The sequence below is a fragment of the Anomaloglossus baeobatrachus genome, chromosome 5 (genome assembly GCF_048569485.1).
Source record: "Anomaloglossus baeobatrachus isolate aAnoBae1 chromosome 5, aAnoBae1.hap1, whole genome shotgun sequence".
NCBI classification, from domain to species: Eukaryota; Metazoa; Chordata; class Amphibia; order Anura; family Aromobatidae; genus Anomaloglossus; species Anomaloglossus baeobatrachus.
Window position 1 is genome coordinate 167548601 of NC_134357.1, and position 23308 is coordinate 167571908.

At 48.6% G+C, this 23308-nt stretch overlaps 1 protein-coding gene across 1 annotated transcript in view; it reads left to right on the plus strand.

Moving 5' to 3' along the window:
• Nucleotides 1-23308, plus strand: part of MACROH2A2 (macroH2A.2 histone) — an 83663-nt gene that overhangs the window by 44648 nt on the left and 15707 nt on the right. Inside the window, exons 3-6 of the mRNA XM_075349005.1 lie at nucleotides 472-578; nucleotides 9466-9663; nucleotides 13330-13437; nucleotides 20389-20488. Coding sequence (XP_075205120.1) covers nucleotides 472-578; nucleotides 9466-9663; nucleotides 13330-13437; nucleotides 20389-20488 — 513 coding nt within the window. The remainder of the gene's footprint in view (nucleotides 1-471; nucleotides 579-9465; nucleotides 9664-13329; nucleotides 13438-20388; nucleotides 20489-23308) is intronic.

Genomic DNA, 23308 nt, shown 5'->3' on the forward strand with positions numbered 1-23308 from the left:
CGTCTCATGCACAATCTACATAGATTGTGCTGGGGACGCAGGACGCATGCATTTACACTGCAGTGCTATACGCAGCGAAAATGCTTGTAAGTACACAACATGCGCATGAGCCCTAAGTCTGATGGTTACAAATCCATATTACAGACCCTCCACTCATCCTCATAGTGGGTGCGCCTGTAACCACTCCTGGCACATAAGTAGTGGCTTACAGTCTCCATTGATGGGGTATGTCCACTTATAAATTTAATACGGGAAAATCCATTTAATTTTGTTTTGGAGAAAAAAATATATATAAAAAGTAATTTCTGAAAGTTTCCCTTGTGTGTTACTAAAACAAAAATATGCTAGAATAATTTTATATTTTGCATTTTTTTTTTTTAAACATTTTAGGCTATGTCTATTACTATGAAACTTTAGTTATTAATATGATGTATAGTTACATGTAAAAACTGCTGTTTTCTCCACTTACAGCTGAAATCTTGGAGCTTGCAGGGAATGCAGCCAGAGACAATAAGAAAGGAAGGATTACTCCAAGGCACATTCTCTTAGCAGTTGCCAATGACGAAGAACTCAATCAGGTAAGTGTATAATTTTCCTAATATTCAAGATGACGTTGAAGCACCTCTAAGCTTTTTTTATATCACCTCTGGAGTGGCGCTTTAAGTCCAAGTCCCCTGCCCTCTGCCTTAGGTTGGAAACACACTTATGCGTGTAAAATCGGTCCGACTAATAAACTCTGCTGATTTTAGTTCACGTTAGGTCCGAGTGCAACGCAAGTGCGATGCTTGTTTTGAATAATTTAATGATTTGACTCGCGTGTGTGATGCGATTGAGATGCATGTTTCCTGCAACATCTTAACAAAATTAATTCGGTTCCACATGTGTCAGATAATTAACCTCTGGAAATGTGATGTCACATTCATCTGTTGAATAATGAATGAGTGAAGTTACTGCCACACTCGCAAATTGGAATGCTGGTATGCGTGTGAGATCCTTCTTTAAACACGCTTCCATAGGAAATCATTGAGAAAAATGCTGTGAGAAACGCGCAAAAAAGCAGCATGCTGCGATTTTGATTTTTTTTTTTCTTTTTCGCTCTATTGGGAGACCCAGACAATTGGGTGTATAGGCTATGCCTCCGGAGGCCGCACAAAGTACTACACTTAAAAGTGTTAGGCCCCTCCCCTTCTGCCAATACACCCCCCGTGCTCCCACGGGCTGCTCAGTTTTTTGCTTTGTGCGAAGGACGTCAGACACGCACAGCACAGCTCCACAGATTAGTCAGCAGCAGCTGCTGACTAGGTCGGATGGAAGAAAAGTGGGCCCATATAGGGCCCCCAGCATGCTCCCTTCTCACCCCACTTTTGTCGGCGGTGTTGTTAAGGTTGAGGTATCCATTGCGGGTACGGCGGCTGGAGCCCACATGCTGTTTTTCCTTCCCCATCCCCCTTAGGGCTCTGGGTGAAGTGGGATCTTATCGGTCTCCAGGCACTGAGACCGGGCTTCATCCACAACTCCTGTGGAGCCTGATGGATAGGAGCCGATACCGTTCAGGGACATGGCCCTGCATCTTAAAGGTACTCTGTATCCCTATGGGGACCGCGCACGGCATCACCTCAGCTTTGCTGGGTGTGCTAGTGCACCGGGGACCGCGGCGCTGACCGGGTCTATATGTGCCATTACACACTCAGCGTCGCTGAGTGTGTTTATATGTAAGGGCTACCGCACTGACCGCCGTTGCCACGGGACACTGCGGCGCGGCTGGGACTTGTAGTTCGCCGGGGACTTTCACGCGACCGCGCTTTTACGGCGGCCGCGTTTATTACTACAGTCCCCGGCTTCATTGCGGCCTAGTTTCCCTTTTTTTCTCCCGCCCTCAGCCCTGACAGGCAGGGGAAGGGCGGGACGCTGCACGGAGCGAGCAGCAATGAGGGCTGGAGTATGATTTACATGCTCCACTCCCCTCACTGTACACAGTATGAGCGCCCGTTTCGCGCTCTTTCTAGGCCACGCCCACAGCTTCCTCAGCTCGTCAGGACGCCGCAGCCATTCCTGTCAGCTCCACCGACGCTGCAGAGAGGGACATATTCATGGGAGACCCAGACACGGTCTCTGGTGGCCTCACAACCGCTTAGGCGGCTGGTAAACAGCACATGTGGTGCTAGCCCCATGGTGCTGTATTGTATGGGTACATTATTTGTGTACTGTATATAATTTACACTGTATGAGCACAGTTCTTTCTGGCTATATACCCTATTGTGTTACTCAGGGAAAACTATAGCATGGCGCCCATAAAAGGCAGGGGTGCCAAAACACAGGCTTATTATGTTGCCTGCGCCGCATGTAAGACCCAGCTACAGGCAGGTTCCACTGACCCTCATTGTTTACAGTGTTCGACCCCTGTGACACTTCCTCAGCCGGATCCTCTGCTAAGAGGGGCCCAGGGGGAGCCACCTGTTGACACTGTCCAGGTGACGGGGACTGAGTTTGCAGCCTTTAAGGATCAACTCTCTGAGACTATGGCTAAGATACTAGAAGCCTTGCAGTCCAGACCGGTATCTCAGCAAAGGGACTCTGTTGAATCATTGTTCCCTGACCCCCCTCAGTTGGACCAACAATGTCCTCACGGGGTATCTCATACATCCCAGACGGAGGGTTCGGACTTAGAACCTAGTCCCAGATCGTCTAAGCGAGCCCGCTTAGAATTTCCCTCGACATCATATTGTTTAGGGTCTCAGCGGGGGGATTCTCTGGTTGATGATGCGGAAACAGCTGATCAGGATTCTGATCCTGGGAGCGCTCTCAATCTTAATTCTCCAGACGGGGACGCCATAGTGAATGATCTTATTGCATCCATTCATCAGTTGCTGGATATTCTTCCCTCAGCCCCTCCGGCGGAGGAGTCTGATTCTCAGCATGAGAAATTTCGCTTCAGGTTCCCCAAGCGTACACAGAGTATGTTTCTAGACCACTCTGATTTCAGAGAGGCAATCCAGAATCACCATGCTTGTCCGGATAAGCGTTTCTCTAAGCGCCTTAAGGATGCACGTTATCCTTTTCCCCCGGAAGTGGTTAAAGGTTGGATTCAATGTCCCAAAGTGGATCCTCCAATCTCCAGTCTGGCGGCTAGATCCATACTTGCAGTGGAAGATGGGGCCTCGCTTAAAGATGCCACTGACAGGCAGATGGAGCTCTGGATGAAATCCATCTATGAAGCTATCGGAGCTTCTTTTGCCCCAGCATTCGCAGCCGTATGGGCGCTACAAGCTATATCAGCAGGTCAAGCGAAAATTGAAGCGGCCGCGCCACAAGTGGCTTCCATTACCTCCCAGACCTCGGCAATTGCGTCTTACGCTATGAATGCTGTCCTGGACTCTGTGAGCCGTACGGCAGTTGCGACCGCCAATTCGGTAGTAGTCCGCAGGGCCTTGTGGCTACGGGAGTGGAAGGCAGATTCCGCTTCCAAAAAAGCGTTTAACCGGTTTGCCAATTTCTGGCGACAGGCTCTTTGGCGAGCGCCTGGATGAAATCCTCAAACAATCCAAGGGAAAGGATACATCCTTACCCCAGCCCAAGCAGAACCTCTCCCAACAGAGGAGAGGGCAGTCGAGGTTTCGGTCCTTTCGGGGCGCGGGCAGGTCCCAATTCTCCTCGTCCAAAAGGTCTCAGAAAGAACAAAGGAACTCTGATGCATGGCGGTCTAAGTCACGTCCTAAAAAGGCCATTGGGAGCACCGCTAACAAAGCGGCTGCCTCATGACTTCTACCTCCTCTAGTAGCATCCTCGGTCGGTGGCAGGCTCTCCCACTTTTGCGACACCTGGCTGCCACAAATAAAAGACCACTGGGTGAGAGACATTCTGTCTCACGGTTACAAGATAGAGTTCATCTCTCGTCCCCCGACTCGATTCTTCAGGTCTTCTCCGCCTTCCGGGAGAGCCGAGGCTCTTCTGCAGGCGCTGGGCACTCTGAAGGCAGAAGGAGTGGTGGTCCCTGTTCCTCTTCATCAACAGGGCCACGGTTTTTACTCCAACTTGTTTGTGGTCCCAAAGAAGGACGGGTCTTTCCGTCCTGTCCTAGACCTGAAACTTCTCAACAAACACGTAAAGACCAGGCGGTTCCGGATGGAATCCCTTCGCTCCGTCATCGCCTCAATGTCCCAAGGAGATTTCCTTGCATCGATCGATATCAAAGATGCTTATCTCCACGTTCCGATTGCCCCAGAGCACCAGCGCTTCTTGCGCTTCGCCATAGGAAACGAACACCTGCAGTTCGTGGCACTGCCATTCGGCCTGGCAACAGCCCCACGGGTTTTCACCAAGGTTATGGCTACTGTAGTAGCGGTCCTCCATTCTCAGGGTCACTCGGTGATCCCGTACTTGGACGATCTGTTGATCAAGGCACCCTCTCTAGAGGCATGCCAACACAGCCTCGACGCTACCCTGGAGACTCTCCAGAGTTTCGGGTGGATCATCAATTTTCCAAAGTCAAATCTGACACCGGCCCAATCGCTCACATACCTTGGCATGGAGTTTCATACCCTCTCAGCGATAGTGAAGCTTCCGCTGATCAAGCAGCGGTCACTACAGACAGGGGTACAATCTCTCCTTCAAGGCCAGTCACACCCCTTGAGGCGCCTCATGCACTTCCTGGGGAAGATGGTGGCAGCAATGGAAGCAGTCCCTTTCGCGCAGTTTCACCTGCGTCCTCTTCAATGGGACATCCTACGCAAATGGGACAGGAAGCCGACGTCCCTCGACAGGACCGTCTCCCTCTCTCAGGCGACCAAAGCTTCCCTTCGGTGGTGGCTTCTTCCCACTTCATTGTCGAAGGGGAAATCCTTCCTACCCCCATCCTGGGAAGTAGTCACGACGGACGCAAGTCTGTCAGGGTGGGGAGCGGTTTTTTCTCCACCACAGGACTCAGGGTACGTGGACCCGGCAAGAGTCCTCGCTTCAGATCAATGTTCTGGAAATTCGGGCAGTGTATCTTGCCCTGAAAGCGTTCCAGCAGTGGCTGGAAGGCAAGCAGATCCGAATTCAGTCGGACAATTCTACAGCGGTGGCATACATCAACCACCAAGGCGGCACAGTCGACAAGCCTTCCAGGAAGTCCGGCGGATTTTGATGTGGGTGGAAGCCACGGCCTCCACCATATCCGCAGTTCACATCCCAGGCGTGGAAAACTGGGAAGCAGATTATCTCAGTCGCCAGGGCATGGACGCAGGGGAATGGTCCCTTCACCCGGACGTGTTTCAGGAGATCTGTTGCCGCTGGGGGGTGCCGGACGTCGACCTCATGGCGTCCCGGCACAACAACAAGGTACCAACGTTCATGGCACGGTCTCAAGATCCCAGAGCTCTGGCGGCAGACGCCTTAGTTCAGGATTGGTCGCAGTTTCAGCTCCCTTATGTGTTTCCTCCGCTGGCACTGTTGCCCAGAGTGTTACGCAAGATCAGGGCCGACTGCCGCCGCGCCATCCTCGTCGCTCCAGACTGGCCGAGGAGGTCGTGGTACCCGGATCTGTGGCATCTCACGGTCGGCCAACCGTGGGCACTACCAGACCGACCAGACTTGCTGTCTCAAGGGCCGTTTTTCCATCTGAATTCTGCGGCCCTCAACATGACTGTGTGGCCATTGAGTCCTGGATCCTAGCGTCTTCAGGGTTATCTCAAGAAGTCATTGCCACTATGAGACAGGCTAGGAAACCAACGTCCGCCAAGATTTATCACAGGACGTGGAAAATTTTCCTGTCGTGGTGCTCTGCTCAGGGTTTTTCTCCCTGGCCATTTGCATTACCTACTTTTCTGTCCTTCCTTCAATCTGGACGGGAAAAGGGTTTGTCGCTCGGTTCCCTTAAGGGACAAGTTTCAGCGCTCTCTGTGTTTTTCCAGAAGCGCCTAGCTAGACTTCCACAGGTACGCACGTTCCTGCAGGGTGTTTGTCACATCGTTCCACCTTACAAGCGGCCGTTAGAACCCTGGGATCTAAACAGGGTGCTGATGGTTCTTCAGAAACCACCATTCGAGCCAATGAGAGATATTTCTCTCTCACGCCTTTCGCAGAAAGTGGTTTTTCTAGTAGCAGTCACTTCACTTCGGAGAGTGTCTGAGCTAGCAGCGTTGTCGTGCAAAGCCCCTTTTCTGGTTTTTCACCAGGACAAGGTGGTTCTACGTCCGGTTCCGGAGTTTCTCCCTAAGGTGGTATCCCCCTTTCATCTCATTCAGGATATTTCCTTACCCTCTATTTATCCTCATCCAGTTCACCAAGGTGAAAAGCATTTGCACTTGTTAGATCTGGTGAGAGCACTCAGACTCTACATTTCTCGTACGGCGCCCCTGCGCCGCTCGGATGCACTCTTTGTCCTTGTCGCTGGCCAGCGTAAAGGGTCACAGGCTTCCAAATCAACCCTGGCTCGGTGGATCAAGGAGCCAATTATCGAAGCTTACCGTTCGTCTGGGCTTCCAGTTCCCTCAGGGCTGAAGGCCCATTCTACCAGAGCCGTGGGAGCGTCCTGGGCTTTGAGGCACCAGGCTGCGGCTCAACAGGTGTGTCAGGCGGCTACCTGGTCGAGCCTGCACACTTTCACGAAGCACTATCAGGTGCATACCTATGCTGCGGCGGATGCCAGCCTAGGTGGACGAGTCCTTCAGGCGGCGGTTGCCCACCTGTAGGAAAGGGCCGTTTTACGGCTCTCTTACGAGGTATTATTTTACCCACCCAGGGACTGCTTTTGGACGTCCCAATTGTCTGGGTCTCCCAATAGAGCGAAAAAGAAGAAGGGAATTTTGTTTACTTACCGTAAATTCCTTTTCTTCTAGCTCTAATTGGGAGACCCAGCACCCGCCCCTGTTTTTTTGTGTACGCATGTTGTTCATGTTGAATGGTTTCAGTTCTCAGAGTTTCCTTCGGATTGAAGTTAAACCAGTTTATAATTATTTTTTCCTCCTTCTTGCTTTTGCACCAAAACTGAGCAGCCCGTGGGAGCACGGGGGGGTGTATTGGCAGAAGGGGAGGGGCCTAACACTTTTAAGTGTAGTACTTTGTGCGGCCTCCGGAGGCATAGCCTATACACCCAATTGTCTGGGTCTCCCAATTAGAGCTAGAAGAAAAGGAATTTACGGTAAGTAAACAAAATTCCCTTCTTTTTTTTTTTTCTGTCTGATTTGGACTGAGAAAAAAAATCGCTAATGCGAGCTGAAGCATTAGCGATTGAGAAGTCGTCCTTATACTCACTCTCTGGCATTTTTCATTTTCTGTCACCGCCGCTACGGTAAGTCTTCAGTTTGTGACCTGCTGGCAGCTCCAGTGTTTCATGGCGTGCACCAGAGATCACAACTCAATCTACCTCTATGAGAGCCTTGTTCTGGCTCTCATAGACTTGCATTGGGAGCTTGTGACCCAACTTCTGACTTTCAGCCAGTCAGAAATTATGGACACAAGATGGCAGCGCAAGACCGGAGCAATTCTGTAAAAAGGTGAAGATGCTGGCGGGTGAGTGTAAGACCAGGGGCAAAGACATTGGATTTGAAGCATCACTCCAGCAAAAAAAAAAATGTATTACTGGTAAAAAGGTAAATTAATTCTGAATAGAAATCATGAAGAATCAGGGAGGAAAGGGCTTTATTAGTGTGGTAAAAATATGCAAATTATATGCTGATCTGACTATAGGTAAAAAGTTCCCACCATTTCCTGAAATACAAGAAGACCCTATGTCACTACACAGCATGGAAGTGACGTATCTGATCTGAGGAGATTGGCCTCGCTGCTGAGAGCAGATACCATTTTCATTGTTGTGGAATGAGAGCGTGGCCGCTCCCCAAGACACTGCTGCTTTATTAGAAGACTATTTCCTGCCTGTCTGCAACTTCACTACCCGCTATTGTCACATTGGTCTGTGCACTGATGGTGATAGATAATGAAGCTGCTGAAAGGCAGGGATAACTGTAATTATCACTGCTGGAGCTGTGGTCAGTTGTCGACTCATCTAGTTCAGAGGTGTCCCCCAGAACTGAGAGACCAGGAAGTGTTCCCATATACTCTGCTCCGGGGGACACCTCTGCACTGGATGAGGAGACCGCTCACCACCGCTCCAGCAGAAATAATTAGTTATCTCTGCCTTTCAGCAGCTTCATTATCTATCGCTATCACTGTTCTTTGCTCTGACTGGAGCGTTTTCACTGTGATCAGAGCACAGACCGGTGTGACAGTGGTAGATGGTGATGCTGCAGAGAGGCATGGAAAAGCGTTCTAATAAATCAGTGTTTCCAAGGGAGCAGCGCATGTCGGGTCTCTGCCGCACACATTAGAAGCACACGTTGTGCAGAGGGATCAGTGAGAAGCTGTTCATCCACAAGATGGCAGCGTGCTTCCATTGAATAATAGGTACGGTCTTTAGGTAGATTCTGACTTTCAAAGCAGTCAGTATCTAAAAAAGTAATCACACATGCAATTTATAATTTTTTTTTATATTTAATAAAACTAGACATTTGATGACAGATTTACTTTAAAACATATGGCACTTGTTTCCAGTAATGATCTTTACACCCAGTTTTGAATGGTGTTTATCTAGTATGGTATTGGTGCGTAGCCCAAAGGGCATATGGAAACGGTCGAGAACATCAATTCATCTGTTTTATTATCTTATATATGTGGCCAAATCTTTGCTGTAAATAGGAATGGGTGACACTATTTAGCATTGCTGGTCCCATCAATCTGAAATCAAATTGATGTACCATAAACTTGTCAGTGGTTGCATATTTAATTTTTTAGGGGAGGGCAAAATTATGTAATTATTGGTCCATTTTTTATATATTTTCCTTTGGTTTGAAAACTGCATTAAAAACTGTAGAAGGATTTTTCTTTATTATGATAGATATAGAAAGCAAATTATTCCATGGGGTGATTGGAGCTGCAGACAATAGATCATTCTGGAACATCAACTACAATTAAAGCCCCACTACAGCCATTGTGTTTTTTTTTTTTTTTTTTTCACTGCAAGAGTGGTGCTTTAAATATAAGTCCCCTGTCTGACTCTCACCTGTCCGCCATATTCATCTTTTTCCAGCGTCGCTCCAGTCGGTCTCTGGCACTTTGAGACCTGTCGGCAGCTCCATTGTTTCACGGAGCACACCGGAGGTCACAACTCAATACAACTCTGAGAGCCTTGTTCTGGCCTCATAGAGATGCAATGAGAGCTTGTGTGTAATTTCTGACTTCCGGCCAGTCAGAAGTTATGGGCACAAGATGGCGCCAAGTGAACAGCTAAAAATGGAGGATACCACCGGAAGGTGAGTATAAGACTTCGGCAGGGGACTTATATTTAAAGTGCACTTCAGCACTGGAAAAAAAAAAACATTGAAGTGGTGCTTTTAAAAGTATTTTATTATCCATGCATGCTTAAATTAAAGCTCCTCCCAGTCTGATCCCAATGCTACTCTCTTTATCTATTATATATTTCTGTCTTAGTTACTCAGAGGGGTGACAATTGCAAGTGGAGGCGTCCTGCCAAGAATTCACCCTGAACTCTTGGCTAAAAAGCGTGGCTCCCGCGGCAAAGAGACTATCCTCTCTCAACCTGTAGAGAAGAAAAAGAAAAAGGGTGGCAAGTCATTGGACAAACTGACGAAGAAAGCAAAAACTGGGAAGGGCAAAGTACTCAGAAAGGTTGGCATTATTACCTGGGGCTATGGCACTATGGTGCTCGGGTTATGCACAGTAGTTGGAAAATTTAAGAAGCAGCTCCTTTTCCCATTGTATGGTTTCATTTTATTTATCAGTCTCAGAACACAGTGGGGTAATGGGGTGCTCCAGGAGAGGGCTTTCCCCAAACTAAACTGAAGGTCTTACCAAAAAGTAAGCAAATATTTTTAACCAAAGCAACACTAAAAACTCAAGTACACTCAATACATAGTCGTATAAAATGAGCAAAATATTGTGTTTTATATTCATTTTTGTTATTTTCCTAACCAAATGAAATATCTAAAATATTCGTCTTCTCACAATGGCCCCTAGGGCACACAATGTAGACACCTTCTGTACAGCTCACTAATTAGATTAAGTATTTTTTATTAGAATTTTTGTAAAGTTAAATAAGCAAATCAAATGGTATATTCAGGAGATTGAACAAAGCTATGATTCACAAAGAAATGGTTTACAAAGGGACTAAAACAATAGACATTGAAAGGAATGTGCCATCAGAATGTGCCTATTGCTTAAATCAAATTTTATGTTTAAATATATTTTTAATTGATAATGTGCCTATTAATGTTTTTTTTCACTAGGAAAAAAGAAACAAACATACATATATATTACAATTTTTATACTAGCCATCCACAAGGCCTAGCATTACAAACTTGTTTCCTGTATTTTTACTGTATTTTTTTTTTTGTTTCATTATCATCACAGACAGGATTACAATGACAAATAACACCCAAACTACCATCAGCGATAGGTGTTGGTTACAGCTCACCTCCTTCATAGTGACCTTTTTAATGCGATAAATTCAGGAAAGACATACCGTATTTTTCGCTTTATAAGACGCACCCCCAAATTTGGTGAAGGAAAAGAGATTTTTTTTTTTCTTTAATGTTAAATGGGGTTCATCTTATGCCAGTGTCCGTCTAACAAATCATATAGGGTATATGTCCCTCATAGCCCCCATCCTAAAATTAGCCCCCTTAATCTGGATATGGCCCCCTTATATTGAATATAGCCCCCTTGTGCTGGCACATGTTCCCCTGTGCTGCCTATGGCCCCCTATGGATTGCACACGTTCCCTGTGCTGCCTATGGCCCCCTATGGATTGCATATGTTCCCCTGTGCTGTCTATGGCCCTCTATGGATTGCACACATTCCCCTGTGCTGCCTATGGATTGCATACGTTCCCCTGTGCTGCCTATGGCCCCCTATGGATTGCACACGTTCCCTTGTGCTGCCTGTGGCCCCCTATGGATTGCACACATTCGCCTGTGCTGCCTATGGCCCCCTATGGATTGCATATGTTCCCCTGTGCTGCCTATGGCCCTCTATGGATTGCACACATTCCCCTGTGCTGCTTATGGATTGCATACGTTCCCCTGTGCTGCCTATGGCCCCCTATGGATTGCACACGTTCCCCTGTGTTAGATATCGCCCCCATGCTGCTGCCCATAGTAAAATAAAACACTCTTTTCTTACCTCCTCCAGCGCTGATCTCCCTCCTGTCTTGCTCCGTGCTTCTGTTCCTCCACTTCCTGGTTCTGGTTCTCGCTGGTTCTTCAGCGTTCACCTGCCCCCAGCAGCGCTCCAGAGCTGCCTTCACCTCCCCTGGACCATGCTGTGTGTAAATATACCCCCCCCCCCGTATATTCGGCTTATAAGACGCACCCCCTACTTTCCCCCAAAATTTGGGGGAACAAAAGTGCGTCTTATAAAGCGAAAAATATGATAATTCAAAAGAATAATACATTCAACTTGAAAAAACTATCTAAAATATAGGTCATTTTCTGATGACCCGTTCCCCTCAACCGCTTCATGACTGGACTATTTTTTTATTTATTTTTTTTTGCACAATAGCTTTAGAGTTGTTTGTATCAACACAGTGTAACCAGTCACTTTATGATGCAATGTACTGAAAAACATGGGGAAAAAATTCTAAGTAAGATTAAAAGGTAAAAAAAAAAAAAATTCTGCCATTACTTTTACTTTTTTTTTGGCAATTAATGCTTCAGGTCTACGCAATTCCGCTCTCTCCGTCAGCTCATTGCCATCCCTACAGCCGATTGATATTGGTTTCTATGTGAACAAGGGCCTAACAATAGCCTCTAGGACTGCCTCGTTCAATGGCCAAACAGCTATTCCCAAAATAATGAACTTCACTGCAAGAGAATAACTTTATTATCTATGCAATTGAAAAATTCCATGTTGCTACACAATAAAGAAAACGTTATGGATTTATGGAAATCACAGGATCGGTAGATAGATATATTATTGATAGGCAAATGATGAATAATGGAAATACATTTTTCAAACATCTCGAGGTATTGAGTATGGACACCACATGCAGAAATTCTCACACTTACACACATGCTATCACTGGGGTTATTAATGGTTGTCTGAGCAATGTTCTGCGATGCTGAATGCACTTGGGCACACACATAATCAAGATCTTCTGCTGTCAGCTCCCTGTGCAATTGCTGAGAAATGACATTCCAGATGTGCTTGATGGAAGGCCAGTCCGGGGATGCTGCAGGTCATGGCAGCAGGTTTAGGCAAAGCAGGCTGTTTACACTAGTAAGAACAATATGCATCCTGGCGTTGTCATGTTGAAAAATGTCCCCTGAGACACTTTGGAGAAATGGCCATAACACTGGTTTCACCACAAAAGCAATGCAACACTGAGATGTTAGTGCCCCTGCAATGAAAACTAGAGGGTTCTGGCTACCTTACATCATGCCACACTGCATCATCCTGGAAGTATGACCACTGTGACATTTCCTCATGAAGACCTCTTCATGTCATTCCCACATGGTCTCCAGCCCAATCTTCGACTTTTGTCGTGAACCCAATGATAGTGAAACTTGTCGCTGAAGAGGATGGGCCTCCACTGCAGCTTCCATTGTCATATCATTGTACCATGATAGCCATTAGAGGGCTGGCATGAGGTAAATGGATCACCTTCACATCTGATTCATAGTCCAATGTCGTGCAAATACCTTCTGATGATTTGTGTATACACCGCTTCACAACTTAGACGTAGTATGTGAAGTCCAATTTCACTTACAGTATACAATGGATCAATGGAGGACCAGTGGTTCGACCATTTCTCCATAGTGTCCCAGCAGCCATTTTTGAACACTATAATGCCAGGCTGCCTGTTTCTGGTGCTACTGTGTGCAGACTGCATGGTCTAAATGTGTTTCAATAGCCTGCACGATCTCCATCATGCACATCGGGGATTGCATATTATATACATGTAAAATAAATATTAGTGCCTCCGCATATATTACCAATGGTTTTACAAACATTCTAGCTAATTTGCTTTAGATATAATAGCTGTAACAGTACAACTGGATGTAACCCAGAAGAGGTATCAAAGTTTCGGCCTCGATCCATCATTTTTGGGGTTAAGTCCCTTTTTTTTTTTTTTTTTTTTTTTTTCTTTTGGTCTTGTGCCAACTTCATCAAAACTGTGAATGAATTTTGCACAAAGGCAAGCAATGTTCTATATTTTATTATCGCCAAAAATGAGAAAAAAAAAACAATAAATGCTCCACTGGGTAATCTGCTCTTTCCTCATATGTAGTGTTATCATGTCGTTCACTAACCAAGATTGTTTCTACCTCCAAATAGGAAAAACAAGCGGATGGAAAGGAAGGTGCGTCCAGTTCTACATCAGATGACGGACCAGGAGATGGGTTTACCATCCTTTCCTCAAAGAGTCTTTTGCTTGGGCAGAAGGTAAGGTTTTGTTTTTTGTTTTTTTTATTTTAACCTGAACATTAAATACATTTGCAAGGTTTAACAGAACTTATTACAGTAGTAATGTAATGGAATTTCCAGGGGAACCTCAATAGAAATGCCACAGGTCGATGACCATGCAGTCAGTTTCCCGAAACTTCTATCACACCCCCTGCAACAGGGTGTCTTGGGGGCGAGATGCTGCAGCCACTTACCACAGGTTCTGTCACTGCCATTCCCTGATGACCTCCTGTTTCAGGGATGGTGATGGAGAAGTGACCAAAATCTTCTATCACATCCCTCAAATGAATTGTCATCACGGAGTGATGCTGGTATCACTCACTGTGCTTATATAGCCACACCATGATGACGATGTGTTTCATGGAAAGAGCCAGTAGTGTTAGAAGCAGGGACAATGGCGGTGGCCACTGAAGAAGCTGGTAGCAAGTATAGAAGTGTGGTGGTGGGGACAGAAGCTTCAGTCACTTTTCTATCAACTTCCCTTTAAACAAAATGTCATCAGGGGACAGCAGTGACCCCAGCTGTGGCAAGTAGATCTGGTAAATGGCCACAAGGCCACCCCATGATGACATCCTTTTTCGGGGGGCATGATAGAAGCCGCAGAACCATCCTCCTGTTACGTTTACTTTGAGATTTCCGTCAAATGAAACATCACAGAAAGTAAGGAATAAAATGCAGATATAGGGATTAGCAGGGTAGGTAGGGACTTTTATAATAATGCAAATTACAAAAGTTTTCACCATTTAAAGATAGCTATCTATAAAGGGCATTATTGGTATCAGACCACCCCTTTTCTTTGTCGCTCCATTGGGAGACCCAGACAATTGGGGTGTATAGCTTCTGCCTCCGGAGGCCACACAAAGTATTACACTTAAAAGTGTAAACCCCTCCCCTCTGCCTATACACCCCCCCGTGCATCACGGGCTCCTCAGTTTTTATGCTTTGTGTTGAAGGAGGCACACATGCACGCAAGCTCCACAATTTAGTCAGCAGCAGCTGCTGACTATATCGGATGGAAGAAAAGAGGGCCCATAACAGGGCCCCCAGCATGCTCCCTTCTCACCCCACTCTGGTCGGCGGTGCTGTTAAGGTTGAGGTACCCATTGCGGGTACAAAGGCTGGAGCCACATGCTGTTTTCCTTCCCCATCCCTTAGGGGCTTTGGGTGAAGTGGGATCCTAACCGGTCACCATGCACTGGGACCGTGCTCCCTCCGCAGCCCCTGGGGGAATCTGCTCGACAGGAGACCGGGTATCGTCAGGGACAGGCCCTGCTCCTCTGAGGTACTCTGTGTCCCCTTGGGGACGGCGCATAGAGCGCCTGTGTAATGGACGCTGCAGCAGCTGCTGGGTGTGTTTGTGCGCCGGGACTACCGCGCTTGTTTGCCGGCCGCGCTTATAACTTTAGTCCCCGGCTTTTGCGGCCTAGTACCGCATACTCCCGCCCCCGGCCTGCCAGTCAGGGGTAAGGGCGGGACGCTGCACTGGACGTCAGCGCTGAGGGCTGGAGCATACTTAGTATCCTCCTCCCCCCTCACTGAGCACCGTGGGGCACCAGATTCCCGCACTTTCTCAGGCACGCCCACGGCTCCCTCCTCCTCTCAGAACGCTGGCAGCCATTCCTATCAGCACTTCTGACGCTGGAGAACTTCAGAGGGGAGACAACACCGAGCTCCACAGCTCTGGGAGGCCCAGGCAGGGAATCTGGTGGTCACACAACCGCTGAGGGCGGTCGGTAAGCCGCACCTGTTACTAGGTGCTGGCCCCCCTGGGTGCCGAAGTGTATATTTATATGCTTATATTGTATACATTTACTCTGTACGGCCGCACTATTTGCTTTTGGCTATATACCCTCACTGATTGCTCTAAGAGGAGACAACAGCATGTCGTCCGCAAAAAGCAAGGGTGCCAAGGCACAGGCCTATTTTGCAACCTGTACCTCATGTGCGGCTATGCTACCTGCAGGTTCCACCTACCCTCATTGTGTGCAATGCTCGGCCCCTGTGACACTCACTCAGCCGGAGCCTCAGCCACCGGTGGGACCCTCGGCCCAGGTGGAACCACCTGCTACCACTGTCCAGGTGACAGGGACAGAGTTTGCAGTATTCGCTGACAAACTTTCTGAGTCTATGGATAGATGGTCTGCTAAGATACTAGAAGCTTTGCAGTCCAGACTGGTAACACAGGCCCCGGGCACTGTTGAATCATTGCTCTCAGACCCCCCTCGGTCGGCGCAGCAAAGTGCTCCTGGGGCGACTCATAGGTCCCACGGTGAGGACTCCGACACGGACCGCAGTCCCAGACCGGCTAAGCGGGCTCGCTGGGAACTTCCCTCGACTTCATCACACTGCTCAGGGTCTCAGCATGAAGACTCTCTGGAGGATGAAGCGGAGGTGGCAGATCAGGGCTCTGATCCTGACGCCGCTCTCAACCTTGATACACCTGAGGGGGACGCCATAGTAAACGACCTTATAGCGTCCATCAATCAGGTGTTAGAACTTTCTCCTCCAGCTCCTCCGATTGAGGAGTCAGCTTCTCAGCAGGAGAAATTCAAATTTAGGTTTCCCAAACGTACACGGAGTGCGTTTCTTGATCACTCCAACTTCAGAGATACAGTCCAGAAACACCGAGCTTTTCCGGATAAACGCTTTACTAAGCGCCTTAATGACACACGTTATCCCTTTCCCCCTGACGTAGTCAAGGGTTGGGCTCAGTGTCCCAAGGTGGATCCTCCAGTCTCTAGACTGGCGGCTAGATCCATAGTTGCGGTGGCAGATGGCTCATCACTCAAGGATGCCACTGACAGGCAGATAGAGCTCCTGATGAAATCCATCTATGAAGCTATAGGCGCGTCCTTTGCTCTGGCATTCGCAGCCGTATGGGCACTCCAAGCTATCTCAGCTTGTCAGTCTGAGATTAATGCAGTCACACGAGCCTCTACTCCGCAGGTTGTGTCCTTAACCTCTCAGGCGTCGGCGTTTGCGTCCTACGCCATGAATGCTGTCCTGGACTCTGCGAGCCGTACGGCGGTAGCATCCGCCAATTCAGTGGCAGTCCGCAGGGCCATGTGGCTACGTGAATGGAAGGCAGACTCTGCTTCCAAAAAGTTCTTAACCGGTTTGCCATTTTCTGGCGACCGCCTGTTTGGCGAGCAATTGGATGAAATCATTAAACAATCCAAGGGAAAGGACTCGTCCTTACCTCAGTCCAAACCAAACAGACCTCAACAACGGAAGGTACAATCGAGGTTTCGGCCCTTTCGGCCCTCAGCCCGGTCTCAATTCTCCTCGTCCAACAGGCCACAGAAGGGTCAGAGGAACTCTGATTCATGGCGGTCTAAGTCACGTCCTAAAAAGACCGCCGGAGGAACCGCTACCAAGGCGGCCTCCTCATGACTTTCGGCCTACCCAAACCGCATCCTCGGTCGGTGGCAGGCTCTCCCGCTTTTGCGACGCCTGGTTGCCACATGTCCAAGACCGATGGGTGAGAGACATTCTGTCTCACGGTTACAGGATAGAGTTCAGCTCTCGTCCTCCGACTCGTTTCTTCAGAACATCTCCGCCCCCCCGAGCGAGCAGATGCTCTTCTTCAGGCGGTGAGCAATCTGAAGGCAGAAGGAGTGGTGATCCCTGTCCCCCTTCAGCAATGGGGCCAAGGTTTTTACTCCAACTTGTTTGTGGTGCCAAAAAAGGACGGAGCTTTCCGTCCCGTTCTGGACCTCAAACTGCTCAACAGACACGTGAAAACCAGGCGGTTCCGGATGGAATCTCTCCGCTCCGTCATCGCCTCGATGTCCCAAGGAGACTTCCTAGCATCAATCGACATCAGGGATGCTTATCTCCACGTGCCGATTGCACCAGAGCATCAGCGCTTCCTGCGTTTCGCCATCGGGGATGAACACCTTCAGTTCGTGGCACTGCCTTTCGGCCTGGCGACAGCCCCACGGGTCTTCACCAAGGTCATGGCAACAGTGGTAGCAGTCCTACACTCTCAGGGACACTCGGTGATCCCTTACTTAGACGATCTTCTTGTCAAGGCCCCCTCTCGGGTGGCATGCCAACACAGCCTGAACATTGCTCTGGAGACTCTCCAGAGATTCGGGTGGATCATCAATTTCCCAAAGTCAAAATTGACACCGACCCAATCGCTGACATATCTCGGGATGGAGTTTCATACTCTCTCAGCGATAGTGAAACTTCCGCTGGACAAACAGCGTTCACTACGGACAGGGGTGCAATCTCTACTTCGAGCCCAGTCGCACCCCTTGAGGCGCCTCATGCACTTCCTAGGGAAGATGGTGGCAACAATGGAGGCAGTTCCATTTGCGCAGTTTCATCTGCGTCCACTTCAATGGGACATTCTCCGCAAATGGGACAGGAAGTCGACATCCCTCGACAGGAACGTCTCCCTTTCTCGGGCAGCCAAGGCCTCCCTTCAGTGGTGGCTTCTCCCCACTTCTTTGTCGAAGGGGAAATCATTCCTGCCCCCATCCTGGGCTGTGGTCACGACGGACGCGAGTCTGTCAGGGTGGGGAGCGGTCTTCCTCCACCACAGGGCTCAGGGTACCTGGACTCAGCCAGAGTCCTCCCTTCAGATCAATGTTCTGGAGATAAGGGCAGTGTATCTAGCCCTAAAAGCGTTCCAGCCGTGGCTGGAAGGCAGGCAGATCCGAATTCAGTCGGACAACGCCACGGCGGTGGCATACATCAACCACCAAGGCAGCACACGCAGTCGGCAAGCCTTCCAGGAAGTTCGGCGGATTCTGCTGTGGGTGGAAGCCACAGCCTCCACCATCTCCGCAGTTCACATCCCGGGCGTAGAAAACTGGGAAGCAGACTTTCTCAGTCGCCAGGGCATGGACGCAGGGGAATGGTCTCTTCACCCGGACGTGTTTCAAGAGATCTGTTGCCGCTGGGGGATGCCGGACGTCGACCTAATGGCGTCCCGGCACAACAACAAGGTCCCGGCATTCATGGCACGGTCTCAAGATCACAGAGCTCTGGCGGCAGACGCATTAGTTCAGGATTGGTCGCAGTTTCGACTGCCTTATGTATTTCCTCCTCTGGCACTGCTGCCCAGAGTGTTACGCAAGATCAGGTCCGACTGCCGCCGCGCCATCCTCATCGCCCCAGACTGGCCGAGGAGGTCGTGGTACCCGGATCTGTGGCATCTCACGGTGGGTCAACCGTGGGCACTACCAGACCGACCAGACTTGCTGTCTCAAGGGCCATTTTTCCATCTGAATTCTGCGGCCCTCAACCTGACTGTGTGGCCATTGAGTCCTGGATCCTAGCGTCTTCAGGGTTATCTGAAGAGGTCATTGCCACTATGAGACAGGCCAGGAAACCAACGTCCGCCAAGATCTACCACAGGACGTGGAGGATCTTCTTATCCTGGCGCTCTGATCAGGGTTTTACTCCCTGGCCATTTGCCTTGCCCATTTTTCTATCCTTCCTTCAATCCGGAATGGAAAAGGGTTTGTCTCTCGGCTCTCTTAAGGGACAAGTCTCGGCGCTCTGTGTTTTTTCAAAAGCGTCTAGCCAGGCTTCCGCAGGTACGCACGTTCCTGCAGGGGGTTTGCCACATAGCACCCTGTTCAGATCCCAGGGTTCTAGCGGACGCTTGTAAGGAGGGACTAACGGCCCTTCAGAAACCACCTTTCGAGCCAATGAGGGATATTTCTCTTTCACGCCTTTCGCAGAAGGTGGTCTTCCTAGTGGCAGTCACATCACTTCGGAGAGTGTCTGAGCTAGCTGCACTGTCATGCAAAGCCCCCTACTTGGTATTTCACCAGGACAAGGTGGTTCTGCGTCCGGTTCCGGAATTTCTCCCTAAGGTGGTATCCCCTTTTCATCTCAATCAGGATATCTCCTTACCTTCTTTTTGCCCTCATCCAGTTCACCAATGTGAAAAGGATTTGCACTTGTTAGATCTTGTGAGAGCACTCAGACTCTACATTTCTCGTACGGCGCCCCTGCGCCGCTCGGACGCGCTCTTTGTTCTTGTCGCTGGCCAGCGTAAAGGGTCGCAGGCTTCCAAGTCAACCTTGGCTCGGTGGATCAAGGAACCAATTCTTGAAGCCTACCATTCTTCTGGGCTTCCGGTTCCTTCAGGGCTGAAAGCCCATTCTACCAGAGCCGTGGGTGCGTCCTGGGCATTGCGGCACCAGGCTACGGCTCAGCAGGTGTGTCAGGCGGCTACCTGGTCGAGTCTGCACACTTTCACGAAACACTATCAGGTGCATACCTACGCTTCGGCAGATGCCAGCCTAGGTAAGCGAGTCCTTCAGGCGGCGGTTGCCCACCTGTAGGAAGGGGCCGTTTTACGGCTCTTTTACCGAGGTATTCTTTTACCCACCCAGGGACTGCTTTTGGACGTCCCAATTGTCTGGGTCTCCCAATGGAGCGACAAAGAAGGGAATTTTGTTTACTTACCGTAAATTCCCTTTCTTCTAGCTCCTATTGGGAGACCCAGCACCCGCCCCTGTTCCCTTCGGACTGTTGTTCTTTTGTGTACACATGTTGTTCATGTTGAATTGTTCTTGGTTCATGGTTTTCAGTTCTCCGAACATCCTTCGGATTGAATTTACCTTAGACCAATTTATAAGTTTCCTCCTTCCTGCTTTTGCACCAAAACTGAGGAGCCCGTGATGCACGGGGGGGTGTATAGGCAGAGGGGAGGGGTTTACACTTTTAAGTGTAATACTTTGTGTGGCCTCCGGAGGCAGAAGCTATACACCCCAATTGTCTAGGTCTCCCAATAGGAGCTAGAAGAAAAGGAATTTACGGTAAGTAAACAAAATTCCCTTCTTTGATCCCTATAATCTTGTATCATTACAATGTTACATGCTTGTTGACGTGGCATCACACGTCTAATGAAGATCTACTAAAAACATTTCATTTGTGTTATTTCTTTTTATTATTTTTACCTAGTTGTCCCTGACTCAAAGTGATCTCGGCCATATAGGCTCAATGAAAGTTGAAGGCATTATCCATCCAACAACAGCTGAAATCGACCTGAAGGAAGACATAGGTGCGTTATAGCCATTCATGTGTCTTTTTAGTGCCATTTATATGGTTACATATTTATTTAGTGAGGTTAAAAAGAAATAGAAGTCTTTTTGAATTGGTATCCAACAGTGGTGATCCACAGGAAGCCACAATGAATCAAACGATAACAGAACAACACGCGAGGGATTTCTTATACACAACACTCCTTCATTGTCCATCAAAACATTTGTTGTAGAATGAAGATCCCTTGCTGTTCACTCGGGCTCATACATTCTCCAATTATTGCAATACTTCAGTTGTGTTTACTCTCTTCTCACTATTCTGTGCAGAAATTTACAATCTGAGTTCCCCAATCTAAATTTCTGAAGGAACATCTATGTATTCTTGAGAAGCTAGTTGACTTGTCAGTATATTTATAGGGTTCATCCATGCGGGACTGATCAGATGCAGACCTTGTGCAGCTACAAAAAACGCTGCTGATTTCATTACGGAATAATTGTTGATTTCCCGCTGCTTTTCCCTTCCACACATTGGTGGAGGAAGGTTGATCTACAGGGATCTAAGTCTTTTTTCGACCTATATAACTACGAGTATACCAACTACTGGTGCTTTACGCATCAGATTTTCTGACCAGAAAATTCTCATTTGCCCTAACTAATATGAGGAGAAAATAAAGTTAGTGTTTTTTGGCATTTACTTTGGCTTCAAGAAATAATGCTCCAAAGAAGCGAGGTAATGAAGAATCATGCAGTTTAGTTCTCTACACATGTTGAAGCCATATAGACTTCTTCAGGTTAACCACGATGACCGTGTGCTTTTTGTCACCATTTAGCAAATATTCAATGACACTTACTTTAATTTTGTGGTTTAAATACTTTCCAAAGACACTAAAGTGCTTCATAACTTTTATACTGAGGAAGAAACTAATTATTATTTCTTTTTAGAACACTAAGTAAAAAGGTATACATGTATAAAATGACTAGACAAACATTGAGAGACTGGTACAGAGGGGAGAGGTCTTGTTCACAATTTTACAATCTACATGGTTATGGGGTGAGACACAGTAGGTTGAGGGGTTGCAGCACTGCCAAAAATCATTACTACAATTACCACTACACCACGGCAACCGTGAAAAAGCCGAGGCAAAGCGTCAAAATTGGTGCATCTAATGTAATACACCACTTCTGGGGTGGCTGCGGGATGGTATTTTTAGGCTGAGAAGGGCCCAATAACCATGGACCTTCCCTTTCTGTTAAAATCAGCTCTCAGATGTTTTCTTTAACTTTGCTCATTAAAACAATAGGGGGACTCAACGTGGGGTTTTTTTTCTTTTCAAAATATCTATCATTTGTGCACATCTTTGACATAAAAACATTAATTTCTTGAATGCATTTAATTTTGGCACAAGTCAGACTTCACATGGATGTCACCTGTGTGCTGTGTGTGTTCTTCACGGATCCATGGACTGCTATTGACTTTTCTTTGTCGCTCTATTGGGAGACCCAGACAATTGGGTGTATAGGCTATGCCTCCGGAGGCTGCACAAAGTATTACACTTAAAAGTGTTAAGCCCCTCCCCTTCTGCCTATACACCCCCCGTGCTCTCACGGGATCCTCAGTTTTTTGCTTTGTGCGAAGGAGGCAGACATGCAAGCACAGCTCCACAGATTAGTCAGCAGCAGCTGCTGACTATTTCGGATGGAAGAAAAGAGGGCCCATATAGGGCCCCCAGCATGCTCCCTTCTCACCCCACTCTTTGTCGGCGGTGTTGTTAAGGTTGAGGTACCCATTGCGGGTACGGAGGCTGGAGCCCACATGCTGCTTTCCTTCCCCATCCCCCTCAGGGCTCTGGTGGAAGTGGGATCCTATCGGTCTCCAGGCACTGAGGCCGTGCTCCTTCCACAACTCCTGAGGAGCCTGCTGGATAGGAGCCGGGTATCGATCAGGGACAGGGCCCTGCATCTTTGAGGTACTCTGTGTCCCCGTGGGGACCGCGCACAGCAGCACTCCAGCATTGCTGGGTGTGCTAGTGCACCGGGGACTGCGGCGCTGACCGCCTTTGGTGCCATTATACACTGCAGCGGTGCTGAGTGTATTTGTGTATGGGGACGGCCGCGCTGACCGCCGCCGCCATTGTTTTTACTGAGGCGCGGCTGGGACTTGTGCGCCGGGGACTCTGCGCTGGCCGCGCTTTTACGGCGGCCGCGCTTATAACTAGAGTCCCCGGCTTTTTGGGCCTAGTCTCCGTTCTTCCCGCCCTCAGCCCTGCCAGTCAGGGGAAGGGCGGGACGCTGCACAGCACGGCAGCACGGAGGGCTGGAGCATGCTTTGCATACTCCACCCCCCTCACTGTGCACACTGTGACTCCAACTCCCGCACTTTCTCGGTCACGCCCACGACTCCCTCATCTCCTCAGGACGCCGGCAGCCATTACTGTCAGCTCCTAGGACGCTGCAGAGGGGAGACAAACTCTGGGGGACCCAGGCACGAGTTCAGGGGGCCACACAACCGCTTTCAGCGGGCGGTAAGCAGCACCTGAGGTGCTGATTTCCCTGGTGTAGTAGTGTGTTTAGAGTTTATATCTTTGCTATACTTTACACTGTATGGTGCACAGTCAATTTTCTGGTCATATACCCTGTGGTGTGGCTCAAGGGGCAACAAAACACAGGCTTACTGAGCTGCCAGCGCTGCATGTGCAAACCGGCAGGTTCCATTGACCCTCATGGTGGACCCCTGTGGCATTTGTTCTGGCCTCTGCTCAAGGGGTCCCAGGGACAACAACCAAACAGATCCAGGTGACAGGGACGGAGTTTGCAGTTTTTACTGACAGACTTTCTGAGAC